Consider the following 23420-nt stretch of genomic DNA (forward strand, 5'->3'; position numbering starts at 1 on the left):
AAGGGACAGGTCTATGAGCCCTCACTTAAAAGGGAGAAAATCAAGTCACACGACCAAAGTCGAGGGAAGGGCTAGCGTTTTGTCATTCCATCACTGCTAAGAGTGCTTCATTCCAAGGGAGGAAAAGAAAAACAGTCCAGTGCTATAGTCTAGGGACAATTCCTAACGCCTTAGTCAGGCCATTTTAAGAGCAGCAGAGGGAAGATGGAAAAATGATTAGAAAGTCACTCTAGCTCACAAGCTATCTTCCCCCTCCACACTCCACTATGATTACAAGACACTTGTAGTCAATTCTTCAAACCCCTGAACAAGTATCAGAAAGACAGCAGGACGGATCTGAAGGAGAAAGAAAACAGAATGGCAGGTTTTGTAGTGTGCACCTATAATCCCAGTATTCAGGAAGCTGAGGACTGCAGGGCCCAAAGCCAGTCTGGGCCAGCCTGGGCCAGCCTGGGCTATATATAGAAAGGCCCTGTTCTCAAGACAAAAGATGGAAAAGGAGGGAAGGGTAAGGAGGAGGGGCCAGTTCACTCCCTCGAAGGCACGCTTCAACCACGGCGTTGAGGGTGCTTATGCGCTCAAGGCTCACTGTAATGAAGTACAGCTGAGATTCCAACAAGACTTCTGAATGTGAAGAAGAGCCATGCTTTGCTGGTGTGGTTCTGGCTCTGTGACTTCTAAGGATTCTTTAGATCAAGTACTTAAGATACTGTGATCACATAAACTGTAGTGCTGTATTGTTTGGTGTACAATTTAAGACAATTAATTGGTCTTAAATTGTAGTCTTTCAGTGCAAATCAAAAACCTCTTAAGCCAACACTGCTTCATTCTTTTTTGTTCTTTTGTTTTGCTTTTGTTTTTTGTTTTTTGTTTTTTCGAGACAGCGTTTCTCTGTGTAGCTTTGCGCCTTTCCTGGAACTCACTTGGTAGCCCAGGCTGGCCTCGAACTCACAGAGATCCGCCTGCCTCTGCCTCCCGAGTGCTGGGATTAAAGGCGTGCACCACCAACACCCGGCTGCTTTTGTTTTTTAAGACACGGTTTCTCTGTGTAACAGCCCTGGCTGTCCTAGAACCAGGCTATACTTGAACTCACAGAGATTCACTTGCCTCTGCCTCCTGAGTGCTAAGTGCTGGGATTAAAGGCATCTGCCACCACCCCGCCTGGCTAAGGTATTTTGTTTCTGGGTTGTTTTTTTTTTTTTTTTTTGGGGGGGGGGGCTTTTATTTATTTCTTTCCTTTGTTCATTTTTAACCCTTTGTAAGCATGTGATTCAGCAGTTTTTAGTGTATTTGTAACCATCCCAGTAGTTTAATTTCACAGTGTTTCATTACCAACCCTTTAGTGGACCCAAAGCAGTTGCTCTCCACTCCTAAGCCCCCATCCCCACACCCCAGCTTCTGGCTGTCACTCATCTACTTTGTGTGTGGACTTGCCTGTGTAGGCCATTTGTTAGGTCAGACTGTAACTGACTTCCTTCACTCGGTGTCAGCATCGTCAGTACTCGTGTTGTGTGTGTGTTGGTGTGACTCTCTGTTGACTGTCATCCGCCAACCACAGTTCTCTCCTAGCGTGTCTTGTTTTGTCTGTGTCGGTGCCCTTCCCTCAGTTATGTGAAGCAGAACGTCACGTGTGATCCCATTTCATTTGTCAGTAAACCTCTGATGTCAAGCCTTAAGGACTCACTTTGATAATAGAAGCTAGATCTGAACTGCGATGGTTATGTGACCACCTTCTGCTCTTGTTTCCTTAGGATCTTACATCCATTTACCCGCTTTATTAACCTGGTCAGGTAACGCAAACTGGTCTCTAATATTTTGTCTATGAGTACCTGGTAAGAGAAACCTGTGAGTTATTAGACTACTGGTTGCTTTTGTTTGCTTTTATTCTTAGAAGTGGCTTCCCTTTCTTTCGAGTCAGAGCATTTTTGAAATGCTCAAGCTGAGAGTCATTTTTGAAACAGTTTCTTTGAGATGAAAAGTTGCTCTCTGTATCTATAGGTTCTGTGTCCTGAGTCAACTGCCTGAAAAATTGAAAATGAGTCTACTGAATTGTACAGCTTTCTTCTCATTATTTCCCAAACAACATATTGTAGCAGCTATTTCATACAATTTACACTGTAAAAGGGACCATAAGTAATCTGATCTACTTTACAGTGTATGTCAGTGTGTAGTTTCTATGCAAATACTATCATTGTATCCAAGGATTGTGAACATTGGTAGGTTTTAGCATGCAAGGAAGCTCTTGGCTCCCAGCTTCCTCACTTGAGTGTCAAGTGCACAAGTCAGTTAGTATGTAGTAGAATTGTACGGCCATTATCATAATCAGTCTATACCATTTCTTTGCCCTGAGTATACCTGTTACTGTTGCCCATTTCCCTTCCATACAAGCCATAGGAAACTAGCAGTTTCCTTTCTGGCTCTTTAGATTTGCCTGTACTAGTGTTTCTTGTAGTGATTGTGATGGGATCATATCATGTATGGTCTTTCGTGACTGTTTTCTTCTACTCAGTGTCATATTTTGAAGGTTCTTCTGAATAGCATGTAGTTATAGTTTATTCCTCATTACTGTCAATTATATAGATAATGTTGCATTCTGTTCATCCAGTAAATTGATGGGCACTTGACTTCAGTTCCTTCTGTGGCCTCTATGACTAATGCTGCTGTGAACATTACTGTGGACAGGAATCTTTGATAATGTCCTATTTAACTCTCTGTTTTGTAGACGGGAAAACAGTTGTCCTGAGCAGTGATCCTATATCCCAAAAGTCACAGCTATTTGAGATAACACAGCTGCACTCCACACAGCTTTAAGTTAATAGACTACTTGCATATTTTCCTGCCTGGCTAAATTGTTAAGAATGAACCAGGCAGTGGTGGCACATGCCTTAATCCCAGCACTTGGGAGGCAGAGGCAGGCAGATGTATCTCTGAATTTGAGGCCAACCTGGTCTACAGAGCTAGTTCCAGGACAGCCACGGCTGTTACACAGTGAAACCTTGTCTCAAAAAACCAATGTGGCCGGGCGGTGGTGGTGCACACCTTTAATCCCAGCACTCGGGAGGCAGAGGCAGGTGGATCTCTGTGAATTCAAGGCCAGCCTGGGCTACCAAGTGAGTTCCAGGAAAGGTGCAAAGCTACACAGAGAAAGCCTGTCTCGAAAAACCAAAAAAAAAAAAAGAAAACCAAAAAAAAAACCAATGTGATGTGCGATGAATTCTTCTCAATAAGAAGATAAAGGTTCACTGAACTTTTTCTCTAATTTTGTATATGTTTGAATTTTTTCCATAATAAAAGCTTCACTTACTTGTCATCGATCCTCCACACTTGACCTTAAATTTATGATACTGGTATTTAAAATAAGAGCTGCTCCAACACCTTCATCACCCTCAGGTGAATCACAAGAGTGTGCTAAGCTAGCCGTACTCCTACAAGAACTGAACAAGGGGGAGTGAAAACCATAGGTTCGGGGGGACAGGAGGAGAGCCCTGGTATGGGGGTGAGGCCTGGCACACTGTGTGTGTGTGTGTACGTGTGTGTGTGTGTGTGTGTGGGGCGTGCAGATACATCAGTATACATGTAAGTAGAGGTCAGAGGATAACTTGCTGGGAGTCAGTTCTATCCTTCTACTGTGTGGCCTTCAGGGAATCAAACTCAGGCCGTCAGCCTTGGTGGCGAGCAGCTTTACCAGGCAAGCTACCTTACTGACCTCAGTCTTCTGTTTTTCTGCAAAGAAAGTCCGGGACTCCACCCTATGCTGTGTATTAAAACCGTGACTTCTTTTTAAAAGCCAGCAATGTCACCTTAAGGAAAAGTTGTATTTCACAGCACATGTCCATCCCACTCTGCCCTGCAGCTGTTAAGACCGCCATAATTTCCAAGTCTTGGGGAGATTCAAGGATGCTTCAGAAACCTGACCTAAGTAAGAGCCAGTGGTTTTATAAAATCTCCGAAGTCAGCCAACCTTTGCAAATCGTTTATACTCAACAAAAGTACATTTGTATTTTGAAAGAGTATCAATTCAGCTTCTTTGTATAAGCAACTCAAAACAGCATATAAAATATTGTAGGAAATATATAATTCAACAAGACACTTTTAAAACATTGTATTGTTTCTCGTTATATCATACAAGAAGTTATATTTGAAAAACTACCAGAGTACCAAATACTGACTACATGAAGTGTATGTGTAGTATATGCATGTGTGTACATGCAGGTACTCATGGTGCATGTGTGAAGGTCAAAGGTCAATAGTATCTTCTCTACTGTTCACCACCTTATTTTTTAAGCAAGGCACTGAAACTGGACTTAACAACTGACTCCACTAGGTGGCCAGAGAGCCCCCAGGATGCTTGGGTCTTAGTCTCCTCGCACTGAACTGCAGGTGCAGAGCCACACCCAGCTTATTTCCATAGCTCAAAGGAGCTGAAATCAAATCCTCAGTCTTGCACTTTACTCGCACCGAGCCGTCCTCTCCAACCCCTAGTTGGGTGCTTTAACCACTGAGAACGAGACTAGGCTCTGACCTGTTTGAAGTAGGCCTTTCACCCTAAGTCTAAGAGATGCTTACACTCTAGCCCAGCTTTACTCTAGCAGGACAATGCCTGGAATAAGTTTGAGAACTGTGGGAGCCCATTTTCAGGTTCCTTGTGGCTTTACCCAGCAGGTCCGCATAGAGGATGATTAGGACCACGGGCCTGAGTGCAGGTGTCTGGGATGGTCTGCACTTGGGTGTGCTGGGGGAGGAGGTCTTTTGCTCCACCCCTTGGCGTCTCTATAAAAACCCTGGGGCAGAGACAGTCAGGGCCGGTGGAATAGGTTCCAGGCTCTCTCAAAGTTATCCTGTATTTTCTGTTTATCTCCATAATCTAAATCCTTCTATCTAATATTTCCTGCTGCTCTCACTCAAGAAAATTCTGAAGAACTGTGGAGCTGGTGGGTAAACACCCTGCAGAGAACACAGCCCAGGCTTTCAGATGAGGAAGATATGTGAAGTTCTCATCTGCTGTTATTCCCTTCTATAACACTGCTACTTTACAACTCACTCTGCGACTAAAAACTCAGCCAGGCCGGGGGTGGTAGAGCACACCTTTAATCCCAGGACTCAAGAGGCAGAGCAGGTAGATCTCTGAGTTGGAGGCCATCTGGATCTAGCCAGGGATAAATAGTAAGACCCCATCTCCAAAGGGGGAAAAACAAAACAAAACACAAAATGCAGCCTAAGTGCCTAATACAGTCCTGACCAAGTGTGCACGTAAGAACCCATCATTATCCATTCCTTTATATAATGCTAATGACCCTCAAATGCAAGTAAACGTAGAATGAAACAATACTTCAAACAGTAATGGATAACTTACCTGCTTCAAGCCGTGTAGAATACTGATATAAGAAATATAAATTGACCAAATAAAGAAATCCAGTTCCTGGACCCACGGGGAAATAAAAGGTGGCAGTGAATGGCCTCCATATCTGAACAGATCGAAACAAACAGCTGTCAGTTTCTCTGAGCTAGAGTGAACATTTTTTTCCTTTTAACAAAACAAAATCTAACTATCTTTCAATGAGAGCTAAAGTGACATCATCAATACAATTTGTGAAAACAGAGCTCCCGCCAGCTTATATAACATCAATTCACAGATCAATGAAATAAAAGGACATCAAAAATGATCAATACACATTTTTAAACAAGTTAACAAAATCAAAACTATGTAAATGTATGGCTAGTCTTGCCTGAGATCAGGCTTACAGATAATCCTAAGGTAAAAGTATCACACTCAAATGCTAGAGGTTAGCAGGCCAATGTGCTAAATAGGCAATATAGACACACACGCGCGCACGCGCACACACACGCGAATCAACATGAAGGGGGAAGTCCTGATTTCAATCTCCAAATGTTATTTCCAGCAACAACTGACCGGTTTCCTTTTGGGGGCAATACTGTGAACTGAACCCAAGGCCTCATACATGATGGGTTAAGTGCTCTATCACTGAGATACATCTCAGCCCTCTTTTCACATTTTATTTTGAGAGAGGGACTCACTACATTGCCTAGGCTGGCTCTGACTATAGCAGATAGTTCTTCAACTTTCAATCCTCCTGCCTCTGCATCAAGAGTTGCCTGCACCACAAGGCCCAGCTTCTGTTTTTGATTTGTTGAGAAAGGGTGTCTCTGTGTAGCCCTGGCTCTCCTGGAACTCATAATGTAGACTAGGCTAACCTTAAACTCAGAGATCTGCCTGGCTCTGCTTCTCAAGTGCTGGGATCAAAGGCATGTGCCACCATACCTGGCCTTTGCTTTGCTTTTGAAACAGGGTCACAAAGCCCAGGCTATGCTGGAACACTCAATCTGCCTGTCTCAGCCTCCTGAGTGCTAAGATTCTAAGAGCACACTACCATGCACAGCCTATTTCCTTCTATGTTCTATCAGATTCTTCTTTCTTCACCATACTTTAAATTGCAGTTTTATATCTTCATTCCCTTGACAAAATATTTCTGTTGGCTTCACAGTCTTTCTTTATGTGGATATCCAAACTTCGTTTAAACTGTTATGATGCCATGATGAATATTTTTATATATCCTCTACAAACACACACACACACATACATACACACACACACACACACACACACACACACACACACACACACTCTTACAGAGAGAGAGTAAATGCCTGTGAATCAATCTGTTAGATCAACAGACATATGCACTTATTTTGGTAGATATTGCCAAATGTCTACAGAAATGTTTAATTAATTTATACCTCCTTCTAAAATGTAGATGAGTGCCATCTTTCTACACTTATTCACACAGAGAGTATTTTACAATCACAAACCTGAAAACTAATTTTTATTTGCTTTGAGAAAGCTGAGCATCTTTCTTTCTTTCTTTCTTTTTTTTTTCCAAGACTGGGTTTCTCTAAGTAACCGCCCTAGCTGTCCTGAAACTCACTCTGTAAACCAGGGTAACTTTGAACTCTCAGAGATCCGCCTGCCTCTGCCTCAGCTGAGCATCTTTCTATATTTTCTAACTCTATTTTCTTCCTATCTTTTCTATATTTTCAAAACATCCACTTCCCCGATAGACTGGCATTTCTTTATGTATTATGGAAGTGTCTTGTTACAGTCACTTCTCTTCTGTCAGTAGACTCATGCTGTTATGGTACTTGGCTATAGTTTACACAGCAGGATCTATCCTTGTCTTTAAATACCCTGACTTCTATAGGACTGTTGTTGTGAGATCAACATAAAAGTTTAATACACAGGCAAGTGCACCCATCACTACCATGCTTACAAATTTTTTCTAAGATTTTTTTCTAAGGATAGAAACATGTTCAATTTTAGTGCAACACCTTCACAGTTCATATAGAATGAGGAAAAGACACAACTTACTTTTCTAGATGGTCATTTAGCTTTCTGGTCTCCATTAAAGCAACTGTACTTTCTCCAATTGTACGAAAGGCTAATTCATTTTAAGGCCTACTTTTAGATTAGCTCATTTAGAATGCGTGCCTATGCTAAGTTATTTTAATTTCTGATTTAATAATCTATTTTTCATATCTAAGGAAATAGAACCTCCTTCCCCCTTTTCTTTCACAAATTCTTTTCTTGGCTAGGCTCACTACTATTCTAAAGTCAGGCAGACTCAACATCTTTTTGTTTGTTTTTTTGAGACAGGGTTTCTCTGTGTAATTTTGGTGCCTGTCCTGGATCTCGCTCTGTAGCCCAGGCTGGCCTCGAACTCACAGAGATCCGCCTGGCTCTGCCTCCCGAGTGCTGGGATTAAAGACGTGTGCTACCACCACTGGCCCAACATCTTTTTTATCAATGTGACACTGACATAGGCTTGCCTAACTTCTACAGTTTTCTCCAGAACTTTCTCTTTTTCCTTTCATAATCAACCATTAAAGCAGGTAGCATTTGAAAATTGAACCTCTTGGCCCTCCCAAGCACACAAGCCTATACACAAATCAAATTGTATATCTTCTTTCACTTTACCATTCACTGGCTCACTTCTCCAAAACATTACTAAACAACAACAATAATGAAGTGATGGCCTCCTAGACTTTGGTAAACAGCATAACGCTGACCTTTGGCTTACAAGCTATGTGTCTGAAGGCACACTATCATGTGCCAAGCACAAAAAGCATGACTGGATCAATCATGGGAAGACAGTCAAAATGAGCAAGAGCTGGCACGAGGAAGGGAGAATACACTCTTGGCACAAAGCCCCCAAGAACTGCAATCACACAATAAATAGAAGAGAGTTGCTGACGAGCCAGGGCTGCTAGAATGGAAGGTAAGAGTCAGAGACCTGCAAGACAGAGCTGCCAAGTCCATTCTCCATGGACAGAAATGCAACCCCCAGAGCTTAACGCTCTGTATGGAGTCAATGTGACCTCCCAAGAACCCGTACTAAAGCAGTGAGGCAACCAGTTCAATCATCTCCATTCACAGCTTGACAACAGAAACAGCACTGTCTCATAAAAATGGCACTGCAGAAGACATGGGAGGCCCTGAACACAAGCTGCTGTAAAGTTAGCATTTCTCAGCCTCAATTTCCAAGTATAAGGGGAGAATCATATACAGCCTCCAATTGCTTAATGACTTTTTGGTTACTGTGTTTTGTTAGGGAGTCCTGGAAGTGGAACCCAGGACCTGAATATGCTGGGCAAATGCTTTATCAACTAAGCTGTATACATCCTCAGACCTTGATTAGTAGCTTTTTTAAAAATTAATGAATTAGTACGCTACTTGGTATATTTACATGAAATGACTCAAAAGGTGAGTTTTATAGATGAGGAAACAGCGTGATAAAAAGTTACATAATAACTAATAACTAGTAGAGATAGAATTCTGTCCTAGCATGACTAGAATTTGTAAGACTAACCCCTCATCTTTACAATGCCTCTCAGAAGAGACATCAGTATTACAAATACAATTAATAAACATTTCCACTACTGCTATCCTTGTATGACCCAGAAAGAAACTAAGAGTAAACCTGTCCACGCCTCCCCCCCCCCCCCCCCCCCCCCCGCCAGCCCTGCCTTCAAAAAGTCCTGCAATACAGGGCAGAAGCAAGTGCCTAAGCCTTGGAGTCTTGTATGGCTAGACTTTGGAGCTGGCTTTCGTTGTTTACCTAGTGACATTTGTCCTGGAACACCTGCCCTCATCCTTTATCTCACAGGGCTGGAAAGGTTAGAATCAAGAAAGTAGATTGAAAATGTGCTGTTTAAAAAAAAAAAAGTAAAGAATATATGGAGGTGTGCTACTATTACAACCTTTCAAAAAACACCCACTGACCTGGTTTTTAAAAATTCACATTTCACCTACTGCCATATTCCTTTAAATTACTCAACGCCTGCTCTTAGAACAGAAACCTTGGGTTTTTTCCCTGACTACATTTTCTCTAACGCTGATGACACAACACTATTTTTAGCCACTGTGTGCACCTGTTCTTTAGAAATCAGTGTCTGTCAAAATACCTCACTTCTCTTCCCTGTTCATTAAGCTTACCCTTGAGTTATTCTTGCTTTCATTCATCTACGAGACTTATTATTTTTGTATTACTTTAAAATTATAATTTGAAATCACTAAGCACTGGGTCTTTTCAGAAGGCTACAGTGTTTACTTCTGCAATCCCAACAGCCCCTTCTCTCCTCTATCTGACATGTAAACAGGATAAGGAAACAGGCTTTACTTGCAGGCCACGAGTAGACGGGTACATTCTCAACTCTGGAAGGCCAAGGGAGCAGCCAGGCACAGCGCAGGAACCAAGACTGGCAGACAGAGCTGGGCGTCTCACTCCCACTGGGAGGACTTGGTGGAGGGAACTGTGCACCACCAGCATCCCAAGGCCAGACCCTTAACATACAGAGGGTTTTCTTGGCCCTGCTGGGGATGAGGTTCTTTGGGGGGAAGGTTGTGCTTTCTTTTTTTTTTTTTTTTTTTTTTTTTGAGACAGGGTCTTGCTATGTAATCCTGACTGGCCCTGGTACTCAACCTACCAGGTGTTCAAATTACAGTCTGTGTCACCATGCCCAGCTACAAATGTGTGTGTGTGTGTGTGTGTGTGTGTGTGTGTGTGTGTGTGTGTGTGTGTGTGTTCTTCAAGAGAAAAGCTAGGCCCTAACTAGAACTTAGGTAATCTGAGGAACCAGAGCTCCTCACAGAAGGATGACGTTAGCCTACACGTTCACTGCCTTATAAACCCTTCAAAAAGACCTGTTATTCTTTAGTTACTCTTCCAACAGTGTCCATCATTTAACTAAAACTTCTCAAATAACTTGCTAATGAGATAATTGCAAATGCCATCCAGAATCAAAGCGGAATAGTAAAGTGAAAATAAGATTTGTCTGAAACAAAAGGGTTATTTTGAAGTTAAGAATGTCAACATTGGGGGGGGGGGGCAGGGAAAGGGGATGAGGGCATGAGCTCAGTACCTAGAAGGCATGTAAAAAGCCAGGCACAGTGGTAAATACCTGTCAGTCCAGTGCTGGGAGGATGGAAACCAGCCTAGCCTAATCAGTGAGCCCAGGTCCCAGTGAAAAAGCTGGTCTCAAAAAACAAGGCTTACAGCTCCCGAGGAATGACACCCAAGGTTCTCTGGCCTTCAAGAACTTGTATACTTGAGCATGCACATGTGCACGCACACACTCGCGCACACACGAACGCACACGCGCACGCACACGCACACACATGGGTCTCCAAGCAAGATGATCATATATGTGTGTGCTGAATGATGGTGTTAGCCCTCTTGCTGCTGCTACATGTCAGCTTACAGTCCAAGTTTACTCTCCTCCCAGCTGTATATAAAGCATACTCTTAAATACACTTAAATCAACCTGAAGTCACTGGGTTAAATGCGACAAGATAAGCAGAAGCTGGGAAATGGAAGCACCTGTCTGCAGCACAGATGTGGCTGGTGCCACTTCTGACTCTGGGAAACAAGTTAGAGAAGCTGAGCGCTCACGTCTTCCCACTTTAAGTTAGGGGCCTTTTGTTGTTGTTTACTAGTTCTTTCTATTTTTTTCTAAGATAGACTATCCTTGAAGCTATTGTATAGGCAAGGATGATTGTGAATTTGGATCCTCCTGCCTCCACCCTGGAGTGCTGGGATTACATTACATGTCACCATGCCTATGTGGTGTTTATGTGGTATCAGGGATCAAACCCAAGGCTTTGGGAATTCTAGGCAGGCACCACACCAACTGAGCCACATCCCTAGCCCCCAGTGACCTTCTTTATTTTTGCCGTTGTTTATTTTTCACTTTATTGGAATAGGGTCTCACTCTCTAGCAAAGCGAGCCTGAAACCTGCTGTACAGCCCAGCCTGGCCTCTGCTTCCCCAGTGGGGTTTATACTTCTGATTTAAATTAATATTAAAGTCTCTTATTACTACTAATAAATAAAAATAGTAAACTATTTCAATAGTTTACTTATTAAGACTATTTGTTGGTTATTATACAAACAATATTTTGTGTGCTATACTTGAGAGGTATGAAACAACTAATATAGTTCCCTTGATTTGAAGGCACTTTTGTTTGTGTTTCTGAAATTAGGACTTATCTTATAATTAATATATTCATTTACTGTAATTTCTACATTAAAAACCAGCATTAAACTGAAGAGCCCTGTAGTCAATAGTCCTGTAACTGGTGAGTTTGCACGTCATTATAATATTTCTGCTTTTCAGTAAGGATAGTGGAGGTCCAGACAGATAAATAACTTGGTTCATGGCACACAACCTGTAAGAGTCTGAGTTGTAAGTAGTTGAGTTGATGTCAAAACCCAACTACTTGAAAGCCTGCAATCTTCCTATCCTAAATGACTCAAGTACACGACACCTTATGGCCTTCTAGGGAAAAAGGAAAAATCATTTTCTATAATTAATTTGGAAGAAATCACTTTTCAAAATGTTCTGCTAAACACTTGGGAGTGAGGGGCTAGCAAGGAATTTAAGACAACTTAGACCACTCTTAACTAGCTGAGACAGAAGCCAGCTGTAGGTGTTCATAAACGAGCCAGCACTATCTCAAGACAGTGTGGAAGCTGAGATAACATACATATAGAAAAGCACAATACTGATCAAAGGGAATGATGCTATTTTGTTTTTAAAAAATGAAACTTGCCGGGGCGGTGGTGGTACACGCCTTTAATCCCAGCACTCGGGAGGCAGAGCCAGGCGGATCTCTGTGAGTTCGAGGCCCAGCTTGGACTACCAAGTGAGTTCCAGGAAAGGCGCAAAGCTACACAGAGAAACCCTGTCTCGAAAAAAAAAAAAAAAAAAAAATGAAATTTAATGCAGGCTCCACAGGGGCATATAATTTCAGCAAATACTAAGGCATCAGGAAACAGACACCTCTCTTGTAATCAGGGGCAAATATGAAGACACTCCATCACTGGGAAGTACCTGATAGGGAGAAACTATGGACAGCCAAGTAGTGAGTCTTAGCACACTTGCTGTGTTCTGTTATCCAAACTAGAGAAACAGCACTTTAAAGTTTCTAGTTTTAAAGCATCCCATCACACAAAAGTGATCTACAAAGGAGGAGGAATATATCTTTAGTTACTTCAAATTGTGAATGTACAATTCTAAATCAATTATCCCACAATTTCTCTGAGCTGACACAGATGGAGTGCCTAAGGAGAGGCGGCTCCTGCAGAAACTGTGAGAGCACACCTTCTGTGCTTTTCCATCTTTCTGCATGGTTTCTACTAGGTTTGCCACAAATCTGCATCCGAGGGGGCTGAGGCATCCATACTTGAGGTGTGACACAAATGATGTCTCTAGTCAGTTCCCTGCTTTTAATATTGCTGTATCTGTAGCTTATTAGAAAGGCTTTTGATGTTGATTATTCTACCAATCTGGCTACAAGTGAGCAAGATTTCACAAGACGGCTCAAAGAGTCTGTTTCAAACGCGTTCTCATAAAATGATTTACAGCCAACACTCCTCATGCACACACATTACCCAACATGCCACAAGGTACAAGGTGCACAACAGCACTCTGCCAAAACATAATTATCAAAGCAAGTAATTGAAAACAGTATGCAATTCAGGCTGTGCTCTAGAACCATGTTCTTACAACCAACTGCTGCAGGTTGTCTCTACTAGGATGCCTGAAAAGCACCTCAAGATTTAACAACCACAATCTACACCTCAAACCATACGGCAAGCCCCTCTAAACATTCCCACTTTCATAAAGGCCTCTGTCAGTCACTCCTGCAAAACAATGCTATCCTTGAGTCCACTTTCCTTTATCAGCTCACCTTCTGAGTCCATTTAGTGACAATCCTGTCCACACTAACTGCCAAACCTATCACAGCCACCTCGATCCAAACCATCATCTTTCTGGCCTCCTAATTTCTCTCTCTCTGATTCCAGTACCCAGCACTTCCCAACAAACCAACTCCACTCCTCAGAGTAGGCAGTCATCTTTCAGTGTCTGGTTCAAATCCTCCCAGGTGTCACTGGTGCTCTCAAAGAAAAGTTCAAAGGTAGAGAGCATTTGCCAAGCATGTGCAATGCCCTAGGGCCCTAGGTTGGATCGATCCTTAGCAGCGCAAAAAATTCAAATTTCAGCCTCTTACCATGAACTACAAGGCCCTCTATGATCCAGCCCTAATCTACCTTCCCCGCTTTGCTCTCCAGTGTGCACCCCTGGTTAACTCCCTGTCTTCATCTACCAGGCTTCACAACTTCAGTTGGCTCTTTCTATTCCCAGTTTTTGCCCCATCTTCCAAGTTTATTATTCCTACTTTCTGGAAGGTGAGGTCCAAAGCCAGATCCAACCAAAGACATTCTCGAAGTGTCCTCTTAGACTTTTCAGAAACACCGGTACCTTAAATCATTCTCCTTAACCACGTGCCTCCCTCTGTTTTTTTTTATAGGATCAGAACCTCTGTCTAATTCACTATTGTAGTAAGTGCCCAGAAAATAGCAAGCCTCCACTTACTTCCATGAACTCGAGCAACATATAAGCAGCTGCAATGGGCCCAGCACTGGTCTAGGTATCAAAGGCAGGTGGTAAAGACCCTACCAACAGATGGCATAGAGCAGGGAGAAGAGAAGGCAAGGGAAACAGAGCAAAGGAGGATGGAGATTCAATCAGATGGAGAGCAATCAGAGAAGGCCTTAAGTAAACTGGCATTTGGGCAGAGTCATGAAGGAGACACAGAGGTAAATGAGTGAGCCATGATTATCTTCCTCAGTAGAGGAAGAACATGTACAAAAGCCCCGGGGTAGACTTGGGTCAACAGCAAGCAGGCAAGGATTTTCCTCATCAAATTTCAGATACTGGAGGATTCCAGGGAGACTGACAGGACGTGACCCACGTTTTAACAGGACCACTCTAGCCTGCCCACTGAGAACAGAAAGAGCAAAGCTGGCATGGTAACAGCTTGCAATGGAGAAAGAGAAAGACCTGTCTGTATTCTGGATATACAGTTGAGGTAGGATCAAAAGGGCCTTCTTAATAGATTGTCAAGGGGCTGTACAAGGTATGTATCTCAATGGCAGAGCACGCGCCTAGCACATGCTATGCCCTGGATTTGAGTTCCAGCACTAGAAAAGAAAGTAAAGGCAAAAAACCCTCAGGGATGTCTCTATGACTGTCAGTTTAAACTCCTCTAGCAACGCATTTGCTATTTACTTCTTGGGCAAAGACAAAAAGGAGATTTGATTAGATGTCTACTGGTCACCAAGTGGTGATTTCCACCACTACACTAGAGATACCTGTGGATCTGACAATCTCCCATTCACGTATTTATGCCCTTGACTGGTAAGATCTGACTCCCATGTTTAGGGAGTGACTACAGAGGGATCCTATAGGTCAGGAAAATGAGAAATCAGCAAAGGAGACTACAAAATAACAGCCAGAGAAGAGCAGAAAGAGAAGGCCAAGGAATGTGGTGAGATTCTTATCTAATCCTGGAATCTGAGCTTCCCCTGATTTATATCACAGAAACGATAAAAATAACCTCTAGGAAATTAATATTCTTTGGCCTAGAATGATAATCTTGAGTGTTTTCCTGAATGCTTAAGAAAACTGACACCTCCCGTCTCCTGAGTAGTTTCCTCATTCACTGATACATTTAACTAGTCTATGCCAGGTGCTGGATTAGGACCCGCAGAAAATACAGATAAATTCACACTTTTTGTTTTAAATCTCTGGCCTTAAACCACTCCTATAAGGCGGAGAGAAAAGCTGTAAACATGCAAACCACCCATCTAGAAGTCTGTCAAGTAGACACCACGGATTAAGATGGCATCACCACGTTGGGGATGGAGGGAGAGCAGAGGACATTAAGGCAGGTGGGCCCAATCTGCCAACAGCATGGTAACATCACTAACTTACCTTTTCACTATTTCCTTCAGAGTGCGGAAGGCGGGAAGCACAATCTTGCCAGACAGGTATCGTGAGTCACTTTCCCAGCACACCAAAATGCGACTCTTAAGTTATCCAGGCCTTAGCTCAGAACCTCAGGACCTCCCGAGACCCAAAGGACCCCGCCTTAAACCCCTGGAGCCGGACGCACTACAGATCCCACCAGCCCTAGCGCGCCCCGCAGCCCACCGAACCAGCCCTGCCGCCGCGGGGACACCTGGGGGCTGTAGTCCCCACTGCCCGACGCCAGTTAACTACCTGGAAGCGATAGAGGAAGGCTTCGGGCCAGAGGAAGAAGTAGGCCGGGCTGATAATACCGAGCTTGCCGATCAAAGGGACCGCGACGGTGGCAGCAAACCAGTAGCGCGTGATGGCCGGGATGCTCCTGAACCAGTCCCCGATGTCCGACATGGTCACCCGTCAGGTGGTCGGCTGCGCAGCGCCGCGCGTCCTCCCGTGCCCACCCCGCGCTCCTCGGCCGGCTCGGCCAGGGAAAGTAGGGACGCAGCCGCGGTGCAGGAGGCGGAGACCGACGGACGTGGCGCCACCGAATTCGGACAAGCGAGGCAGCGCTCGCCAGAAAAACTTCCCCTTCCGGTGGCCGCGGACCACGTGACCAGAAATGCCCTCGCGGCTTAAAGGGCCAGTGTCGTTTTTTTAAGCGCTCGACGTCCTGGGGTGGGGCCAACTGGGACAGGCGGGGCGGCGACGACGTGTCCAGTGGGAAACAGTGGTTGCCCAGAGCAACGGCAAGAATTTCGAGCCAGTGGGGAGGTCACATGCCCTTCACCTAGTTCTCGCTGGTTGTAATCCGAGTGGGTGTCTCTTGGAGAGTGTTTATTTAAAGGGAAAGGAGGAGGTAAAGTGGAGAGTTCCCGTTTGGTCACACCGTGGGCAATTTGCTCACAACTTCAGGCAGGTGTCTGGACATTGCAGAGTGCGGCTGTCACACGGTCGTGGTACCTGGACGTTACAGTCTCAGGGTAGACAGTTGAGTAATGAAAAGAATTTCAGAGAAGGATATGGAAAAAAAAAATATTAAGATGCTGGTGTAGAGGGCAGCGGAGGACTGGAAAATCTTGAGACGATTTGAGACCGATTTAAGAATGGGCATATCCAAGAGGTGGCCTTCTGAGTGGAGTGGTTGGACAAAAATCTAGGGAAAGGATTTTTCATAAAGAGAAAAGACTGCTTTTAACAGGAGTGCAAAGGGAACTGGAAGGGGGTTTGGCCTTGACTTTTAATCTGGTTCGTTGACGGGCTTCAAATTAGCTACAGATAAAGATGATTGCTTTGAAAAAACAATCGGTGGAAAGATAGCGATTTCACTGGAACTTTTATTCTGTTTTGTTGCTGTTGTTTTGGAGCTTTAGGGTCGGTAAAAACCTTCCATAGAGAACACAGCTGTAAACTGACCTGTAGGGAACAAAATATTTGAACTTACTGCAACAAGAGAGATTGCTCACCAAAGAAACCTGGACCCATCTCACTAAACAAAAGCATCATTATTGGATGGTAGAAAAAGAGGGGAGTGTTGGCAAAAACTAGAAGAAGCAGTGCTTTGTAGATTCAAAACAACTCAGAACAGAGCTGGGTGTAATGTTTGATTAGCATCAGGCCTGGACCTAAAATAAGAAGCAGACTCAGTAAGGGGGGGAAAAAAATCCTCAAACTTAAAATAAATGTGGAATTTGGGGTGTGAAAAATTATTATTTAACTTTGTAAATTAATTGAAAATCTTAGGTCCAAGTGGCCCAGATGGCTCACATCCTCCAGACAAAGATGTACATTGATGCATTTCCACAGTTTCCATTGTTACATTATTTAAAATTGTTTTGGTCACTACTCTTTTGAGTGTTAAGAAATGTGCATTAGCCAGGCGGTGGTGGCGCACGCCTTTAGTCCCAGCCCTTGGGAGGCAGAGGCAGGCGGATCTCTGTGAGTTCGAGGCCAACCTGGTCTGCAGAGTGAGCTCCAGGACAGGCTCCAAAGCTACATAGAGAAGCCCTGTCTCGAAAAACCAAAAAACAACACATTTTACAAGACAGAAAGGTGCTAAGTATTTCACAGTTTAATGAGAGGATACAAAATTTGGAATTCTAAAGAATCTCAAGTAAGAAAAGTCTGTGGAGAAACTTCTTCATACATAGTCAGGAGAGTTCAAATGGCACAACCTTGCAAGAAAAATCACTGTCCCTGCCTCTTCCTATCCCCAGCACTGTCGTTTTAAATAAGGTATAAGGAATTAAGGAATAAGGAAAACTGGTTATCCAACATGGCTATGGAAAATTCCACTAATCATCAATACATGTACACGAGAAAAGGACAAAAATGTCATGTAGCCAAAATCCAGGCTGTGTTCCCTGACTCACTGAGTAAGTGAGCTGGACTTGACTGCTGGCTTTAGAAACACTAGAAGGTTTTTGTTGATGTTTGTTTGTTTATTTGTTTGTTTGTTTGTTTGTTTCAAGACAGGGTATCTCTGTGTAGCTCTGGCTGTCCTGGAACTCACTCTGTAGCCCAGGCTGGCTTCAGACTCACAGAGGTCCACCTTCCTGTACCTCCCGAGTGCTGGGATCAAAGGCGTGCGCCACCACCGCCTGACTTAGAAACACCTAAGTTTATACTGTGACAAAACCACTTCTTAGCAATATCATCATGTGGAAAGCACTTAGCCTCTCAGGCCTTTGACTTCCTCACCTGTAATGGCACCAGTCATCAGACTCCTCAAGCTCCAGCATCCACATAAAAGCCCGAGAGTCCAAGGGAGGTGTGGTGGGATGGGTGTGCAATCCCAACACTCGGGAAGCTTGAGAGCAAGAGTTTCAGGCCACCCTGAGCTGCGTAGCAAGACTCTGTCTCAAAAACTCAGAAGGATAAAAGAGAAGAAGAGGCTGGGGAGATGGCTCAGTTAAGAACACTGTTGCCCCTGCAGAGGACCTGGGTTCTATTCCAGCACGCACACGGTGACTTAGAACCACCCATGACCCTGGCTCCAGTGGTCTACTGCCACTTTCTCCCTTCTCCAGGCACTGGACATGCATATGGTGCCCACACACCTGTGCAGGCAAAACCCTCATGTGCATAAAAGTCATTTTAGAAGCACTTTTAAAATAAAAATCCATTTCCTATTGTTTCTCTCAAAACCAAAAATCAGGAAAAAAAAAAAATGGAGAGGCCAACAGTCAAGAGCACAAGACTGGACAGAACTGAAGTTCTGTATTGTGCAGCTCTCTGGTGCTGGCAGACAGGGGGCTGGTGACTCAAAGATTCTGTCACATATAGGAACACTGTCCCAGCAGGATGCCTGACACATAATGGCATGTTTCTTTAAGAAGTTCACGGCATATTGCCAGCATGGAATTAACCCCCGTGTTAAATAACAGGTTGACTAGCCTCACCTTGCAAAGGAAGAATCTGTGGCAAGAATCGGGACATATCACTGCCATTCCCAGCAGAACCAGTCCTGTCTTTTAGTCACAGCTTTGGAAAATTTCCAAACTTTGACACTCTGGACTAGGGGGAAAAGGATCTACTGAGCAGTATATGAAGTATGTATTTATTATTCTTGATGCCAGTGAATTGTGTGCATGCACATAAACTTGTGCATGCATGCATGCATGCAATGTATTGTAAAAACCTGTTAAAAAGCAGCCTGAATTCCATTCTTTCTTCTGTTGTTTGCTAATTGTGTGGTGTGGACAATTCACGAAACTGACTCATCCTAACGGCACCTACACTAGGGTTGTTTGCTCTGAGAGCCTACTGTATACCAAGTTCTGTGCTTGCACTTTGCATAGAGCATCTCACTTAACATATTAAAGCCCATAGATGGGTACTATAATTATGCAAACTGAAAAGCAGGTGAAAGTTCTTCAAAGTCACATACAGCTCAGTTGTCATCAAATCCATAAAGGGAGGCACAGCAACTTACACTTATAAACTCAACCATTGAGAGGCTGAGGCAGAAGAACTGTGTGAGTTCAAGGCTACCCTGAAACCTTATCTCAAAAGGCCCAAAACAGGGAGCCATCGAGGTGGCTCAGGGGTTAAAATCACTTGCTGCCAAGTCGACGGCCTGAGTTGGACCCCTGGAACCCCATGTGGTAAAAGGAGAGAACTGACACCTACCAGTTGTCTTCTGACCTCATGTGTGTGTCATGGCTTACGCACACGCACACACAGACATATGCACAAATAAACATAAAAATTTTAAATGTAAATGAAAAATTTAAAAATCCACTTAAATCCAACTAGACAGCCCATTTTCTCACTACTGTGCCTTTCCTCCAAGATAAATGGAAAGACTCAATAAAGTACAAAGTATCTGACAGGTCCTAGGTTTGTTCTGCTAGGCAAAAGACCTGGATACAGGAGGCATTCGGTGCTTAGCAGATCAATGGGCCGGACTGTCTGGAACAAAGAGTATGTAGAAAGTATTGGGAAGAAAATAAGCTGAGTTTGGCAGGATACAACTGTAATTCCAGTACTCCGGATGCTGAGGCAGGAGGATCACAAGTGTGAGAACAGCCTGGACTATAGAGTGAAAATCTATCTCAAATGAAAAAAAAGAAAAAGAAAAGAAAAAGAGTGGGGTATGTTGGTGTAAACTTTTAATCCCAGCACTCAAAAGGCAGAGGCAGAGAGCTCTCTGTGAGTTTGAAGCCAGCCTGGTCTAGTACCAGGGTCCAGATCAGCTAGGGCTGCACAGTCAGACCCTGTCTCAAAGAAAAAAAAAGCAAAAATAAATAAGCTTAACATTTGACTTCTTTTAAACAATCCCTGCAAGTCAAAAGAATCAGAATAACACCAATCTAAGCAATAATTACTGATACTCATCAACCCATAGTTTGCATTCCTAATTAAAACAACAATTACCAACACTCTTCAGGTATGTACTGGAGAAGTCCTATGTGTATCTGAAGTGTCTCTATCAAGTCAAAAACTATTCAAGCTACTGTGAGACTTAGAATGTGAGGTGGATTTGAAGGCAGAGGACTCTATGGGCCTTGCTTGGATTTAAATGATTAACTGTGATATAGAGATTCATTTAGACTTAAGCCCTTCAGTTGGAAGTTGGAAACACACTTGAAGAAAGGAACATTAGACAAAGTTCTGATCCTTGCAAAGATTTGATGCCTCTTCCCATCTCCATCAGGAACCAGCTATGAACAAAAACGGAAATAAGACTATGAGATTTTGTGGTTTAAAACTATAGGGGTGAGAGAGTATGTTCGGTGTGGATTTAGAATTCCGGTACTGAAGAAGCTGAAATAGAAGAATTCAAGACCAGTCTGGACTATATTGTGAGACCCTGCCTCAAAAGGGATGGTAAGGGGAGAGATTTATTGGGAAGGAACAGTGGATTTGAAGAAGAGCTGGCAGAGGAGGACTCCCGAGAAGGGACAAATAACAAAAATTATATTATCTTGTAGCACACACACACACACACACACACACACACACACACACACACACACACAGTGTTGTTTTTTATTTTCATTTAACTTACATAGAGTCTTTTTCTGTTTCTACAAAGTCTTACTAGTTATATCTATCATTTTGATGGCTAATTTTCTACTGCTGATGTGGTATGATCTGTGACCATTTTTCGACTTTTGAAACTTATTTTTCAATACTATGAATGACTCTACAATGAGTATCTTTATATACATTTTTGCACACCAATAACTTTTTACTAACAGCTAGAATTCATTGCGTCTTTTGATTGGCACTGAGCTATGCCCCTCCTGGGCCTGGTCTCAGTGAGTCTTCACAGCAGCCAGGTACTTTAATTTCATTCATAAATGCAGAAGGAGTTGCAGAGAAGTTAAGCAGCAGTTGGGTGTGGTGATGCACACCCGTGGTCACAACAGTCAAGAGGGTGAGATGAAAGAGGTGGAGTTTGAGGTTAAACTAATGTAGGATATACAGCGAGTTCAAGGCCAACCTACACTACAAACATACTGAGGCCCTGTGTGTGGAACAGGGAAGTGTACGACTTCATGCTTAGACAACGTGATGCTGATATGGATATTCAGCAATGCCAAGAGGGAATGGTGAGCATCAGGGGTTATGAGTCAGCACAGAACGGCTGACACCAGATATCTGGGGAATCCCAAGACTAGACAGTGATGGATTCTGTTATAGAAAAATTTTTTGCAACATGCCACTCTCATTTTAGTTCTGTATAAACATGTCCTTGAGATAAATGTGTAGATGATGAGGGGGTCCCTTTTCTGCAGGAAGTAATGCAGTGGAGAGGCTTCTGCTCCATCTCCATACATTCTTACATTTTCCAGCTCCTCCAGACCCCCAATCCCTGGCCCCACAGCTCAAATCCATCACCCTATCTCAAAAAAAAAACAACCCACATATTTAAACTGCCATGTGCTATTGAGAACATACACAATACTTAAACCATGATCTATTAAAGCCAATGGTGGTACTCATTCATTCATTTATTCATTTAATAATTTTCTTTCAAAGTGTGCTGTGTACAAAGCACTCCTCTGGGTAGTTAACCAACTTGACAATTACTTCTATCCTTCGGAGCTTCCTTTCTACAACAGGCAGAGGTAATTGAAAGGGATAAAAGTGTTTAACAGATGAAGTGATGGATGAAGCTGAGAAAAAGACAAATAGGAGGAGGTTTTCACTCATCAGAAAAGGCTTCACGGGCTGGGTGGTGGTGGCGCACACCTTTAATCCCAGCACTCGAGAGGCAGAGCCAGGCGGATCTCTGTGAGTTTGAAGCCAGCCTGGTCTACAGAGCAAGATCCAGGACAGGCACCAAAACTACTCAGAGAAACCCTGTCTTGAAAAACCAAAAAAAAAAAAAAAAAAAAAAAAAGTAAAAGAAAGAAAAGACTTCACGGAGATATTGTAGCAAAACCTCAAGATGGTGAAAGAACAGACTGCCTGGATATCTGGGGGAAAGCAGATCTGTTAGAGGAATAGCAAAGGCTGGCAGGAACATGAGGAAGGGAGTCTTTCTTGAAAGCCATTAACATGACCAAAGTGGCTGAGCAGATGAGGAGAGGGAATAAGAGTCAGGAAGGGCCATATAGACAGTTCAGAATAGCATGAGCTGTGTAAGGAAACCCTGTCTGGATATTAGAAACAAAACCATAACAGTATACAAATAAATACTGTACAAGGAATCAGATACAAAGTTATTTATTGTTGCATTATTCATAATTGCAACATACAGAAACTAAACGTGCATGTGTAGAAGATGATTGGTTGAATCAACTAATATTTGGGATAGCATGCAGCTGCAAACAAAGATGAAGGGGACTTCTTTTGTGAGTACATGTGACTGCCAATAGTCCTGGCAAGTTAGAAGAAAAAGGTTCAAATTATAAACTTTACTTTTCATGCAAAGAAATAGAGAAAAAAGAGTATGCACAAAGATTTCAAAGTACTGGAAGGTGCTGTGCAAGGATGGTGAGGGAAAGCAGCCATCAACAATCTTACCGAGCTGTGACCTCTGTGACCTGCAACAACCAGTGTAGCAAAATATTACCCACGGATACAACAGTGGCAAGACTGTTAAAGGAGTAGCCAATGCTTTCTGGTTGGATTCAATGACCACTTCACTGAAAGAAACACAAGTCCGTGGGGCTTGAGAGATGGCTCAGCAGTTAAGAGTACTAGATATTCTTCCAAAGGAACCAGGTTCAATTACCAGCAACCACATGGCAGCTCACAACTGTCTGTAACTCCAGTTCCAGGTGATCTGACACTATTACACAGACATACATGCAAGCGAAACACCAATGCATGTAAAAATATAAATAAATAATAAGAAAACAAACAGGTTTCTGTTTGGGTCCTGAAAAAGTCCCACAAAGACCGCCATCTATGTATGCAATCGACAAGATCGTTTATTATTCCAGTATGCTAGGGTTGACCATCCCACACAATGGTAAAACGGTGATGACCCCAAGAGGCCTTGCAGGCTTCTTTTAAGCACAGCTAAGGGGAGTTCCTAAGGGGCAGTTAGGTCATTTCATATATGATTGGCTTAAGCAAGTG

At 43.2% G+C, this 23420-nt stretch overlaps 1 protein-coding gene across 2 annotated transcripts in view; it reads right to left on the reverse strand.

Moving 5' to 3' along the window:
• Derl1 (derlin 1) overlaps positions 1-15974 on the reverse strand; it is a 29084-nt gene extending 13110 nt beyond the window's left edge. The window contains exons 1-2 of one of the 2 annotated variants that reach the window (XM_052747836.1): positions 15639-15901; positions 5354-5465 (exon numbers count right to left, since the gene is read on the reverse strand). In XM_052747836.1, the coding sequence (XP_052603796.1) occupies positions 5354-5465; positions 15639-15791 (265 nt within the window). In that variant the 5' untranslated portion in view covers positions 15792-15901. Of the gene's footprint in view, positions 1-5353; positions 5466-15638 lie in introns of both variants that reach the window. The other variant, XM_052747837.1, reaches the window with a different exon arrangement.
• Positions 15975-23420: the final 7446 nt, after the last annotated feature.

This window comes from Peromyscus californicus, unplaced genomic scaffold (genome assembly GCF_007827085.1).
Source record: "Peromyscus californicus insignis strain IS unplaced genomic scaffold, ASM782708v3 Scaffold_20__1_contigs__length_68692818, whole genome shotgun sequence".
Taxonomy (NCBI): domain Eukaryota; kingdom Metazoa; phylum Chordata; class Mammalia; order Rodentia; family Cricetidae; genus Peromyscus; species Peromyscus californicus.